The sequence below is a fragment of the Chionomys nivalis genome, chromosome 1, assembly GCF_950005125.1.
Source record: "Chionomys nivalis chromosome 1, mChiNiv1.1, whole genome shotgun sequence".
Classification (NCBI taxonomy): Eukaryota; Metazoa; Chordata; class Mammalia; order Rodentia; family Cricetidae; genus Chionomys; species Chionomys nivalis.
In genome coordinates, this window is record NC_080086.1 from 3,786,198 (window position 1) to 3,800,209 (window position 14,012).

The 14,012-nt window shown below is 50.6% G+C and overlaps 1 protein-coding gene across 2 annotated transcripts in view; it reads left to right on the top strand.

The window, feature by feature from the left end:
- The window catches only part of Tm7sf3 (transmembrane 7 superfamily member 3), a 34,232-nt gene that overhangs the window by 15,529 nt on the left and 4,691 nt on the right, over positions 1–14,012 (top strand). For both annotated transcript variants that reach the window (XM_057792111.1, XM_057792102.1), the window contains exons 4-10: positions 962–1,082; positions 3,839–4,010; positions 5,416–5,593; positions 8,564–8,650; positions 9,035–9,115; positions 10,272–10,424; positions 12,151–12,248. In XM_057792111.1, coding sequence (XP_057648094.1) covers positions 962–1,082; positions 3,839–4,010; positions 5,416–5,593; positions 8,564–8,650; positions 9,035–9,115; positions 10,272–10,424; positions 12,151–12,248 — 890 coding nt within the window. The remainder of the gene's footprint in view (positions 1–961; positions 1,083–3,838; positions 4,011–5,415; positions 5,594–8,563; positions 8,651–9,034; positions 9,116–10,271; positions 10,425–12,150; positions 12,249–14,012) is intronic.

Genomic DNA, 14,012 nt, shown 5'->3' on the forward strand with positions numbered 1-14,012 from the left:
AGCCCAGGGGAGGTGGAGGCGGAGGAGTAACAGTTCACAGTCAGCTCCGTGCAGGTCAAAGGCCAGCCTGAGCTACATGAAGAAGAAAGAGCAGAGTCAGCACTGGGTTCGGCTGTGAGGACATGTGAACACAGGTCCTGAGCCAGGGCTGGGGGGTTGGAACAGTGGCTGCATGTTAAGAGAGGAGCCTGGGGCTCCTGTCAGGACAACCATATGGCACCGTCTCCGGTTTAGCTATGGCGCTGTCTGAGGAGCCCGTTCTTTTATGGGTGTCATGGAGTCAGTAGTGACTTCTGAAAGGGGCACAGCGAATCTGAGGTGCTTGTAGGACATCAGATTGGAAGCTCAGGGTTGGCAGAGTGCTGGCCTGGGGTAGAGGAGTGAGGTTGGATAGATAGCCTGTATAAAGCCAAGGCCATGCACGGGATTGGTCAAGCAGGAACTCAGACACCTGGGGGAAAATGATCGTTTCCTAGTGTGAAGCACAGGTGAGGCACTGGACTGGGCTGGCGATAACTACTGCAGAGTGAGTCCAGGGCTGAGATCTCTGGAGGTAAGAGGAACACCCGAGCCAGGAGTGGTGCATAGTAAAGTCCTGAGGAGCGACCAGTGTCAGAGTGACAGCAGCGGTGAGTCAGAGAGTTCTCTTGACAGCGTAGGGACGAGGGCCAGGTCACAGTGATGGCGGGGTTGGGAAATTCAGACTGCTGGAGTTCGGGAGTAGGGCTGGGAAGGTGGGGGCATCTCTGTGGCACAGGACATACAGCCCTGAGTTTGAGAAGGACATTTTGAGAGAACTGGGAATGAGGGACCCGTGCACTTCGAACCCCAGTCATGATACGGCAGAAAACACTGGTGTTCTGTGCTAACCTATTGCTATATAGGAAGTTCTCGTGAAAGATCTGTTTCCTGGAGTGTGATAAGAATTCTTGGGTTACTAATCTCATCGTTTTTCCTCCAGATCCCATTCCTGGAGGCTGTAATTTGGAGTTTGATTTAGATATCGATCCCAACATTTACTTGGACTATAATTCTTTTGAAACCACTATCAAGTTTGCACCAGCCAACCTAGGCTATGCAAGGTATGGCGGCCGAACCCCCTCTGTTGAAACTCCTCCTAGGGTGCTCTTGACTTCAGAGCAGGTCCAGCCAACTGTCTCAAACCATTATTTTCTAGAGTAAAGTTGAATTCTTTTTTGTTGGGGGAGGATTTGTTGGCATAATTTAAATCTCAATGCTAATATTTGAGCTATTGTTTATACTGAATATTCTCCTTAATCATTTTGAATTTTTTTATTTGAAGAGACAGGTGTGATATGAGGCTGTTGGGAGATTGGAAGTGTATCTTAGTTTTCTTTTTTTAAGATTTAAATTTTTATTATTTTTAAGTGTGTGTATGTATATGTGGATATGTGATGTGGGACGTCCTTCTGTATAGATGTTGATTTATTGGTTGATGAACAAAGCTGTTTTGGCCAATGGCTTAGCAGAGCAAAGCTAGGCAGGAAATCTGAACAGAGACACAGAGAGTAGGCAGAGTCAGGGAGACGCCATGTTGCTGCCAAAGGAGAAAGACGCCTACTGGTAGGCCACAGTGTTGTGGTAAAATATAAAATAATAGAAATGGGTTATTTTAAGATGTAAGAGTTAGTTATTAAGAAGTCTGAGCTAATAGGTCAGTGTTGTAATTAACCTAGTTTCTGTGTGCATATTCGGGTCTGGGTGGCCGGGAAACAGAAGAACAATCTCTGGTTACAGATGTGTGCACAGGAGTGCAGGTGCCTGGAAAGTCAGGGGTGCTGGATGCCCTGGTTTAGCCCTGGTGTAGCCCTGGTGTAGCCCTGGGGTAGCCCTGGGGTAGTGGGCTTTCTTTTAGGCCACCAGCCAGCTTCCAAATCATGGTCCAATGACTTATCAGTTACAAATGCTCAGGCTTAGCTTAACTCTTATTTAATCTGTTTCTCTTTATCTACATTTTGTCTTGGGGCTTCTTACCTTTCTTTCTCTCTATATGTCCTGTTCCATGTCTGCTGGCTGGTGGCTGTCTGGCTGGCCCGGGTGTCTCTCTTTTTCTCTCTCATTCTCTTCTTCTCAAGCCTGGATTTCTCCTCCTGTTCATTCTCTGCCCTCCAGCTCCTGTCCCTCTGCTGCCTAGCTGCTGGCCATTTATTAGACCGGTCAGGTGCCTTAGGCAGGCAAGGTGAAACAAATGCAGCATCTTTACATTGTTAATGAAGGCAGCTGAAACATGTAACACACCTTTACACAGTTAAAGTAATCCTCACAACACCCTGGAACTGGAGTTACAGGTGATTGTGAGCTGCCTAGTGTGGGCGCTGTGGTTCTCTGTAAGAGAAATATGTGAACTTAACCACTGAACTGTCTTTCCAGCTCTGTCTTAGTTTTCTCAAAGCATTTAAATATAGAAGACATTCCATAGCCCCAAATTCTTACACCTTGTGAGGATATAATTTTGCAAAACTCTGCCTCAGTTTCCACTTTAATAGCAAGGAGTGGTTGAAAGCTCTCAGCCCGCCCACCCGCCTGCCACAGTGCTGAGTGCTCTTGTTATTTGATCTGGGCTCTCTTATGAAGAAGCAGTTGTTTTCATTGTATAGAGACGTTTTCAGGGGCCTTTGAGGTTGGGCTCCCTCTTCTGGACTCCATGGGTACCCACACAAGTCTGTGTGCCCATGTATGTACACACACACACACACACACAAATAAAATCAGATCTTTTAAACCACATGATACACTATCAAATAGCAAAGATGTTCTGAGCACATCCCATGTTAGAATCTGTTTTCCTTTCAGCCACATCGGCCTCTGTGTGTGTGTGTGTGTGTGTGTGTGTGTGTGTATGATAGTCAGTACCGCTGTCCACTGCGGTGTGTGTGTGTAATAGTCAGTACTGCTGTCTACTGCGGCCTCTGTGTGTGTGTGTGTAATAGTCAGTACCGTTGTCCACTGCGGCCTCTGTGTGTGTGTGTGATAGTGAGTGCCACTGTCTACCTTGGCCTCTGTGTGTGTGTCTGTCTGTGTCTGTGATAGTCAGTGCCACCTCCTCAAAGAATAGGCTAAGCATCCCTTACTTGAAGCATTGGGGCCAGAAGCGATGGAAATTTGAATAGACCTTAACGGCTGAACATCCCTGATCTGAGAACCCAGAATAGTAACAAACTTGAAACCTCAGATCTTAGCAGAGTCCAGGAAGTTCCAGGTTCCAGGTTTTTAGATTAAGGACTGTCTTGTCCATCTGTACCATAAACTCCGTGAGTGGATTATGAACAGCAGGAATTTACTCATTCACTCACTTGTAGGCATTGATTGATTTCCTCACACGTGTCCCTGGCTGGTTCGGAAGTCGCTGTGTAGACCAGGCTTGACTTGAAGTTGCTTCTCAAGTTACAGCTGTGCATCACGTCAGAAATGTCCTTCTCACACTCCTGAAGGTGGCACCTGTGGGCTCTTCACAGGGCCGTCCTGTGGGCTGCAGACTTCGTATTCAGTCCGTATGAGAAGGGAAGTGTGCCTGAGACCTGCCCGGGACTCGCCTATGAGGACACTAGTCCCGCTCAGGGTTCCTCCCTCATGATCATCGCCCCAAAGCCCACTTCTAATGCCGACACATTGGAGGCAGGGACTTGTGGTGTGGATTTTGAGCAACGCCAGTCCAGCCCATCGCTGTGTGCTACTTCCCTCTCGAATACCACGTAGGCTCCACGGTGGTAAAATTGGAGCTGTGCCTACAGAAGACTGAAATCAGAGCCCTGGCTCCATCCCATTGACAGGACTTGAGCCAAAGGCACTGATGCTCAGTTTTGTTGGTTGGCTTTAGAGGCGCGGAGCCCCCGCCATGTGACGTGAGCACGGGCCAGGAGTCCAGATGGAGGCTGCAGTATGATGTGTATCAGTACTTCCTGCCCGAGGGCGACCTCACCGAGACCTCACTGCTCCGGCATCTTCAGAGGATGGCCCAGGTGCCCCAGGTGAAGGCCAGTGCGGTCAAGGTGAGTCTGGATCTTGCGGCTCCTATGGCGGGGTCGGGTGCTCTGACACCATGTTAGCATTTGAGAAGAAGAGATTCACTTCTCTTTCTAGTGTAGCCATGTCTGTGACCTCATCATCCTGATGTAGGGAAGGAAGTAAGTGATAATTTTTTTGTACACTCCAATAACTTAGACAAGAGCTTCTGGAAAGTGTAAAGGGAAAAGTCTAACAACTGAAAAACAGCTGAAGGATATACCCATTGGTGTTCATTTGTTTCGTTTTGTTTCGAGACAGGGTTTCTCTGTGTAATGGCCCTAGCTGTCCTGGAACTAGCTCTTGTAGACCAGGCTGGCCTCAAACTCACAAAGATCAGCCTGCTTCTGCCTATCGAGTGCTGGGATTAAAGGTGTGTGCTACCACCTCCCAGCCCTGGTTAATATTTTTAACATTTTTGCTAATTCTTTGAGAATTTCATACATGAATGCAATGTATTTCAGTCATATTTGCTCCTAACTCCTCCCTCTAACTACTCCCAGATCTGCCCCCCCCCCCCGAACTCCCTCCCAGCTTCTGTCTCCTTGTTTGATTCAAATAACTTACTGAGTGCAGTTTGTGCTGACTGTACACTTACAGGTATGAGCCATCCAGTGGAGCATGGTCAGCCTACAGGGGATACATTCTTTGTTGTTTGTTTTTCAAGACAATGTTTCTCTGTAGCTATGGAGCCTGTCCTGGAACTCTCTCTGCACACCAGGCTGGCCTTGAACTCACAGAGATCCGCCTGTCTTTGCCTCCCAAGTGCTGGGATTAAAGGTGTGCACCACCACTGTCCGGATTTTTTTTTTTAAAGGTTTACTTATTTATTATGTATACAGTGTTCTGCCAGAAGAGGGCACCTGCTCTCATTACAGGTGCTTGTGAGCCACCATTTGGTTGCTGGGAATTGAACTCAGGATCTCTGGAAAAGCAGCCAGTGCTTTTAACCACTGAGCCACCTCTCCAGCCAGAGGCTACATTCTTAAAGAAGACTGACTCTCAGGGCTGGAGAGATGGCTCAGCTGTTGAGAGCACTTGCTGTTCTTGCAGAGGGCTTGGATTCAGTTTCCAGCACCTCCATCAGGCGGCTCAGAAACTGCCCGTAGCTCTAGCTCCGGGGGATCTGACGCCCCCTTCTGGACTCTGTGAGTACCACACTCCATGGACAGTCACACACACACACACACACACACACACACACAGAGGCATGTGCACTTGAACATCAAAATCAAGTCTTTCCCAGAAGGAAACTGACTTTCCCTCCCCCAAAGCCCTCAGCTGTCAGTCGCTCCTGGGGACTCCGTCCTGGAGTGTACACTGTCCTGGTTGGTACAGGTGACCACGGCTCTAAGAGGCCACGTAAACATAGCTTGTTATGTTTGGCTTTAGGTGGTTACCCTGACAGCGGACGACAAAACAATTGTGTCCTTCTCTTCCCTCCCGGGACAAGGAGTCATTTATAATGTCATCGTTTGGGACCCGTTCCTCAATGCATCTGCTGCTTATGTTCCCGTGCACACGTATGCCTGCAGCTTGGAGTCAGGGAATGGGAGCTGTGTCTCTCCTGGTGAGTGTGTGCACTTCAACCCGGACAAATGCGTCCTTGGCTTCGCAGACTAGTTTCCACTAGTGAAGAGCTTAGGATTCTCCAGAGATGCTTTGTCTAGCTTCTGCTCACTCGGCCGTCACCATTTGTAAGACCCCCACTCAGGGGAAGGGATGGCTCACTAGTTAGGGGTACTTTCTTGCAAAGGACCCAGATTCAGCTCCCAGCACCCACGTGGCAGCTCACAATCATCTGTAACTCCAGTCCCAGGGGATCTGCCAACCTCTGCTGACCTCTGTGAGCACCAGGCATGCACGTGGTGCACAGACCCACGTGCAAGCAAAACACTCAACACATAAAATAAAGCAAATCAATCTGAAAAAAAGGGGCCATGTTACTATACCCCATGTAAGGCAACAGAATATATCAGCACAAAACCAAAACCAGAGTACTGCAATGACAACAGACAAGCCAGGTCGGCACACATTTACTCGGGGTCAGTTTCCCTCCATATACAGTGTGTGTGTGAGAGTGTGGTGTGTGTGTGAGAGTGGTGTGTGAGTGTGTGTGTGTGAGTGTGGTGTGTGTGAGTGGTGTGTGAGTGTGTGTGTGAGTGTGGTGTGTGTGAGTGTGGTGTGTGAGTGTGTGTGTGAGTGTGGTGTGTGTGAGTGTGTGAGAGTGTGATGTGTAAGTATGGTGTGTGTGAGTGGTGTGTGTGAGTGAGTGTGTGTCTGGTGTGTGTGATGTGTGTATGAGTGTGTGTGAGTGTGGTGTGTATGAATGTGTGTGTGAGTGAGTATGTATAAGTGTATAAATGTGTAAGTGTGTGTAGTAAGGGAGAGAAGATGGGTATGCTGTATTTATAATACATATCACACGCACACACATGCACACACACACACACACACATATGCAGTAGCATTTGAGAAGCTCATGGGTTCCAGGAAGAAACACAGAGCAGGACAGGGAGCAGTCGCATGCAGATGAGAAAGGTGAGGTGACGTGGGTGGTGAAGGCCTTGCAGGCAGGAGCACATTGGGACTCCATATGTGCCAGGCAGAGGAAACAGCCATGCCAAGCCCTGCTCCTGGACACCTGCCTGGAGGTTTAAGCTGGGCAGTGAGACCATCAGAGCCTGGAGAACAGGAGTCACATAGCCAGGGTGTGGGGTGGGATGGGGGGGGCCCACCTGTGGGGCAGAGTGGGCTCTAGGTCTCAACTTATTTAATAGGTTGCCTTGGTCATGGTGCGTCTTTACACCAACAGAAAAGTAACTAAGATAGTGTTCATGTGTGTGCACACGTGTGTGCATGTGGAGGCCAGAGACAGTGTTCATGTGTGTGCACACGTGTGTGCATGCGGAGGCTAGAGGCTGATGTTGGATGTCTTCCCATGTCACTCTCCACATCATCTTAGAACTCACCACTTTGGCTAGACCAGCTGGCCAGCAAGCCCCAGGGGTCCTCCTGTCCCGCTTCCAGCACTGGGGAGCAGTCACTGCCGCACCCAACTTTTTATGTGAGTGTTGATCCGAACTCCCATCCTCGGGCTTGTTAGACATTTTCATAAGTAAGCTGTCTTCCCGGGCCCCAGAGGCAGAACGTCCTGCCAGTCACCCACATTCTGAAGCAGAGTGCACATTTTTATCATCTGCTCAGTTGCTCTCACAGTCTGGTTCTGATAGAAGCAGATCTGTGGACTGACCGTGAATCACACCATTTATTTGTTGCTTACACGTGTGTCCTCATGCTCTCTCCACTGGACACTCACGTGCAGCCGGAGACTGTGCTTTAGTTTCCTGGATGCTCTGTCCCAAATGATCGCACAGAAACATATTAATTACAACACTGCTTGGCCAATGGCTCAGGCATATTTCTATCTAGCTCTTGGCCAATGGCTCAGGCATATTTCTAGCTAGCTCTTACATCCTAAACTAACCCGTCTCCATTAATCTGTCTATCACCACGAGGCTGTGGCTTGCTGGATAGGTTCCAGTGTCCTTCTCCTTCGGCAGCTACATGTCGTCTCCCTGACTCCGCCTACTCTCTCTACATCTCTGTTCGGATTTCCCACCATTGGCCGAAGCAGCTTCTTTATTAGCCAATGGTAATAAAACATACTCATAGGATACAGAGGGGAGCCCCACATCACTGTTGTGTTTGAATTTGTGGCCTGCTTGTGAGGTTTTCAGCGAGTGTGGGTGTTTTACATCTGCTCTTATTGAAGGACTGTTTCCTGATGCTCATTTTTGAAGGGTTTCCAAGGAAGGTGAATTTGCTGAGCGGTGTTTTCTCTTGATAATGGCTATCTATTTTCAAAAACAATAGAGCAATTTATTTGCTTTTATTTTGTGTATGTGGATACTTTGCTTTCATGTAGCCTGTGGACTCTGAGTGCAGTGCCAGCAGTGGCCAGAAGAGGGCGCTGGACGCTATAGAGGTGGAGTTAGAGCCGGATGTGAGCCACTAGTCCCCTGTAAGAGCGAGGAATGTTCTTGCTTACTGAGCCACCTATCCAGCCCCTCTTTATCTCAGGCTGGCTGGGAACTGACTGTGCAGCACAGCTGGCCTTGGATATACAGTGATCCTCCAGGGCTGGGGTGACAGGCATGCATCACCACAGTGGGCTGAGTCAGGCTGTAGATGAGGTCTGTGTTTAGTTCACGCGTCTGTGAATTTTAACTGAGTCTCCCCGCTTTTCTCCCTGCAGTTTATTCACTGACGACATAGACATGTTTTAGGCACATGCTCTGCTATGCCCTTCCTAGAGAAACACCACGGGTATCAAGAGCCTGCGCTGTCTGGTTCTCTGTGTTATAAAAAGCAGCCACTGGGAATAATCACCTGCATAGGTTAACTCACTAGGGGAACAGGATATTTTTGGGAGCAATGATCTCAAGCCAGTTCACCTTGCTTTCCTCCCTGCTTTGCTTATTAGTTAATGCGGATACATTTGCCTGCTAATTTTCATTTCTTTTTATGTATTTTTAAGGAAGAACATCTACCAAAGTGTTCTCCACCGTGTTTGCCCTGCTTGGCCTCTTCGTTTGTTTCTTTGGACACAGATTCTGGAAAACAGGTACCTTTTCCCAAGCTGACCCTCATTCTGCTAGCCTGGGCTACATAAAGGAGCCCCTTTCTCAAAGAAGAAGAGAGGAACATAGTAAATGAACCGCGAAGTTAGCGAGTGACCATTAAATTATGTAACGGGCACCACACGGGGGGGCGCACTTGTATCCGATGCTGCGGCCAGTATATCCATTACCCATTTAATAACAGAACCGTGACTACCGACTTCTGACGTTTCCCCGCCTCTCGGATGACAGTTCTCTCTGGGAATAGCCGTGGTGTCTGAGTTCTCGACGCTCGGGCGCAGACTTGTAAATTAGATGCCTCCATGCGTTGTGAAGATGCCTGACATAGGCTTCTGTTTGTTTCCCATTTCCTGATGGTTTCCTCCCAGAATTATTCTTCGTTGGTTTCATCTTCGTGGGCTTCTTCTTTCACATCGCCATCACCAGACTGACATCCCTTAAGTACGACGGTGAGTACAGGTGACTGGACAGGGAGCTGCTGGGTTTGCAGCCACCGTGCCTCCTGGTGCTTAACCTGCACTGGGTGCCGTATGCACGAAGCGTGAGACAATGGACAACCTGCGCCTGGAACCCTGCTCCACCTCCACATCTAGGCTTGCTTTTCTGGGTACAGCAAAGAAGTAGGGTCAGGGCCCATGCTCGGAATCCCAGCACTCAGGAGGCGGAGGCAGGAAGATTAAATGTCTGAGGGCAGCCTGTGCTACATAGTAAAACCTTGTCTGTGTTGGAGGATCTCTGAGTTCAAGGCCAGGCTGGTCTACAGAGTGACTTCCAGGACAGCCAGGGCTACAGAGAAACCCTGTCTCAGGAAAAAAAAAAATCAAACAAACAAAAATAAAACAAAAGGTCTGAGCCTGGAGTGGCTCAGCAGTAAATCCTCTGCCTAGCCAGTGAGATCCCAGTGCCACAGAACCAGATAAATCTGGGTGTGGTCGTGTGCACCTGTTAGTCCAGTGTCTGTGAGGCAGAGGCAGAAGGGGCGGTGTGAGTTTAAGGCCAACGTGGACTACAGACTAAGGCAATGCCCCACCTAGCACACACTCCCCACTGGGGGAAAATACCTCAAACATTCTCTTCTCCCCAGCTCCATGTGTTTCTTGAGACAACTTTTGAAGTCACTAAACCTGGCCTAGAACTCAGTGTAGCAGAGGATGGGATGAAGTTCTGATCCTTCCAGATTAATGTAGTTCGCTTCATGCCAGACGAACAGTCTACTGGCTGAGCCGCATCCTCAGCCTCCCCCTTCACGGCCCCTCTCCCGCCAGAGCCCCTCAGCCTCCATCGTGGCCCCTCTCCCACCACAACCCTTCACTCTCCCATGGACCCCTCCCCACCACAGTCCCTCCCCCCAGCTCCCCTTGACCACATCACGATTCCCTTAGCCCACCATGGACCCTCGCCCACCACGGCCCCTCCCCTACCACGGCCCCTCCTCTATCACGGCCCCTCCTCTACCACACTTAAGATTGGTTGTCACTTTTGCTTTCTTACTGACAAAGCCGGCCTGTGCCCAGCCCTGGGGTGACAGTGTCTTTAAGGACCTGCAGGCTGAAGTTGAGGTTGAAGCCGGCTGATTCATCTTCCTGTGCCTTCTCCCTTGTGCAGTCCGCCTGGTCCTCACCGCTGTCGCCGGCAGCATCGGCGGGATCCTCCTGGTGGCCTCATGGTGGCGATTTGGGACACTCATGCTCTGCATGCTGTGTGTTGGACTCGTGCTGGGCTTCCTCGTCTCTTCCGGGATTTTCTTCACGCCTCTTGGTAGGAGCCGCTGACTCTCATGCTGGTGGTGTGTGTGTGTGTGTGTGTGTGTGTGTGTGTATGAGAGTGTGTTTCAACGCCTCTGGGTAGGAGCCGCTGACTCTCATGCTGGCGGTGTGTGAGTGTGTGTGTGTGAGTGTGTGTGTGTGTTCTGGGCGCTCTGAAGCTGGTCAGGAGTCCGCATCCTGGAGCGTGTTGCTTGCCTCTGCCTGGGAGAGCCATGACACTTTGTGACGGCCATCTTCTCTCAGCGAGCCCTCCTAGGGGATCTTAGGGTGTCCCCAGGGTTGTCAGGTCAGAACAGAGATTCTGTTTTTATTTTAGATTTGACTTTCTATTTCTATTTTGACACAAGGCCTCCTTTGCAGGCCAGGCAGGCTTAGACTCACAGCGATCCTTTTCTTTCCATTCCTGACTGCTGAGATCTCAGGTGTGAGCTGCTGCACGGCCAATTACTTTTGTGCGTTTTAACCCCCAGGGTCTAACTTGAGTCATAGGAGAGACCTGATATGTCTGCGGATGAACAGGGCGCTGCCCTGATTTGCACTGAGCTTGGAGCCTGGAGCCGTGTCCAGTGTCCAGCGTTCTCCTTACCCTGTTTCCATTCCACCCTCCACCCTCCTCAGCGCCCATGCCTGCCCCAGGCGGCTCTTGGGTGCACCTAGGCTGGTTCTGCAGGGCTCCTTCTGTGTTGAAGGATGTGTTTTAAGTAATTTTACAAAATCTGATTGGGGACGGAGAGACAGCTCAGCAGTTTGTAGCACTGGCTGCCTTTGCAGAGAATGCAGTTTTAAATTATTTACTTACTTCTGTTCTCTTTGGGAACAGGATCTCACTGTGTAGGCTGGCTAGCTCAGAACTCATTGTGTAGACGACACTGGCCTTGAATTCACAGGGATGCTCGAACTGCCTCTGCCTCCTGAGTGTACCACCACACCTGCTTCCGGCTCCCAAGTGTCTGGGAGCATGGATGTCTGTCACCACATGCAGATTTTTTTAACCTAGTTTGTAAAAGACGACCTCATGTAGCTCTGGGCCACTGAAGGCGTGCTGCCCACTGGACCATGACCGCAGAAAGTGCAGTGTGCCGTAGCCGGCTCCAGTGTGCCGGAGCTCTCCATGAGCAGGACTTGGGCTTGAGGCTCAAATCTACTCATGTTGAGTCCGCTGCTTACTCCGACTGTTGTCCGTGGGGACCCCCCATTACAGAAGTTCATAAATGCTTGAGCTGGAGGGGAGACTAGGAGCCCCCCTCCACTCCCCAGTATAATCCAGTCTTCCCACTTTGTGGGGAGGAATCAGAGTCTAGGGCTGAGATCTGGGAGGAAAGGCGCTGTGGCGCCCTCTTCAGGTCATCCTGGAAGGGGCTCTCACCCCGCCTAGAGCACACCCTTGAAAAGAGACGTTAGCTGGGCAAGGGCTGCACCCACCTTTAATCCCAGCCCTGGGGAGGTAGAGGCAGGTGGCGAATCTCTGAGTTCCAGGCCAACCTGGTCTATGGAGAGAGTTCCAGGACAGCCAGGGCTACAGGGAGAAACCCTGTCTACAAACAAATGCACGCAGGGAGTGTGTGGATTATATTGACCATTACAGAAGGCTAGAATGTGCTAGCCACCAGCGCACTCCCTGGCCGTCACTTTAAGCCTTGTGTTTGTAGACAGACACCAAGACAGTGAAATTTAACTTGTGGACCTCTTGTTTATTGTTGATTTCTCCGCTTTTCCAGGAAACCTGAATGTTTTCCGTGACGATGGAGTGTTTTGGGTGACCTTCTCTTGTGTAGCTCTGCTCATCCCAGTTCTCTTCCTGGGCTGCCTGAGAATAGTAAGTGCTTCGTGTGGCTGGGTTACTCATTAGCACGCCCTCCAGCCTCCAGGGAACCACCCATCGAATCCTTCATGTGTTTTAGTCACTAGGGAGGGCTCTGGCTGCTGGGCTGTTCTGTGATCGATCGTCACGTGTGTTTATCCTTGTTTTTCTTCAGTTGTTATCGTGGGGGTCTCAGGTCAGGTTTGCTTTGTCCACCAGTCAAAGAATTGAAAGACAGGAGAGAAGTTACACTCTTAGCCAGTTTTATTGAAAGCGGAAGTCCATGTACTCACATCCCATACACACAGACACCATACCAGTGTGGACAGGACACACACATCCCACACACAGACACACCAGCGTGGAGGGCACACACACACCCCATCCCACACACAGACACCACACCAGTGTGGAAGGGACACATCCCATATACACAGACACATCCCATACACAGACACTACACCAGTGTGGAAGGGACACATCCCATATACACACACAGACAACACACCAGCATAGAGGGATACCCCCCCCCCATGGACACCACACCAGTGTGGAGGGAACACACACACCCCATACACACACAGACACCCCACCAGCGTGGAGGGGACACACACCCCATACACACACACATCTCACACACAGACACCACACCAGCGTGGAGGGGACACACACCCCATACACACACACATCTCACACACAGACACCACACCAGCGTGGAGGGGACACACACCCCATACACACACACATCTCACACACAGACACCACACCAGCAGCGTGGAGGGGACACACACCCCATACACCCACATCTCACACACAGACACCCCACCAGCGTGGAGGGGACACACACCCCATACACACACACATCTCACACACAGACACCCCACCAGCGTGGAGGGGACACACACCCCATACACACACATCTCACACACAGACACCACACCAGCGTGGAGGGGACACACACCCCATACACACACATCTCACACACAGACACCACACCAGCGTGGAGGGGACACACACCCCATACACACACACATCTCACACACAGACACCACACCAACGTGGACGGGACACTGAACCCATCTTAACCCCTGAGGACTGAGACTGCGAACTGTTTCTGGTGCCTGGGGTAGGCTCCCCTACCCGGATTTTGGACTGGTCAACTTAAACAAAGAAAGGGAACTGATAGGCCTGTAGCGTCAGGTAAGCAGGTTCTGGACCAGCTTTAACACACCTGAGCAGCCTGGACTGGTCCTCCAGAGGGGCTGTCAGGGATAGAAGGACTGCTGGCCTGTTTCCTGTCAAGGGGATGAAGGCTTGGGAAGTGTACCATCTTCATCATCTGTGGCCCCTTTCCCTGCTGCTCCATCTGTCCGGATCTGTGTCGCCCCCAGTCCCTCTGAGTGCCAGTGCCTGCCAGCGCAGGAGCAGAGCAAGCCCCCTTCCTCTGCCGCGGCAACCCAGAGGCTTTAGTCTTAGCTGCCTCTGCAGGATGGCTCCTCTGATTAGATTTTATTGCGGAAGTTCTTTGGGGAAGATTATGTTCTACAGCCTGGTTGTGCTTTGCTTGGCGGCAGGGCCACATTCTGAGGATATCGGTAGGCATTTGCCATGGTTCAGACATCAAAGTGTCCTGCACAGACCTGGAGGGCCAGTCACCATGGAGCAGAACCCTGCGGAACGGTGTCATTGGCTGTGTTGTGCAGTGTTTAACTTTTTACCTAGTGCGTGCCTGGGGCCTGCAGACACCAGAAGAGGGGTCCAGGTCCTCTGCAAGGGCAG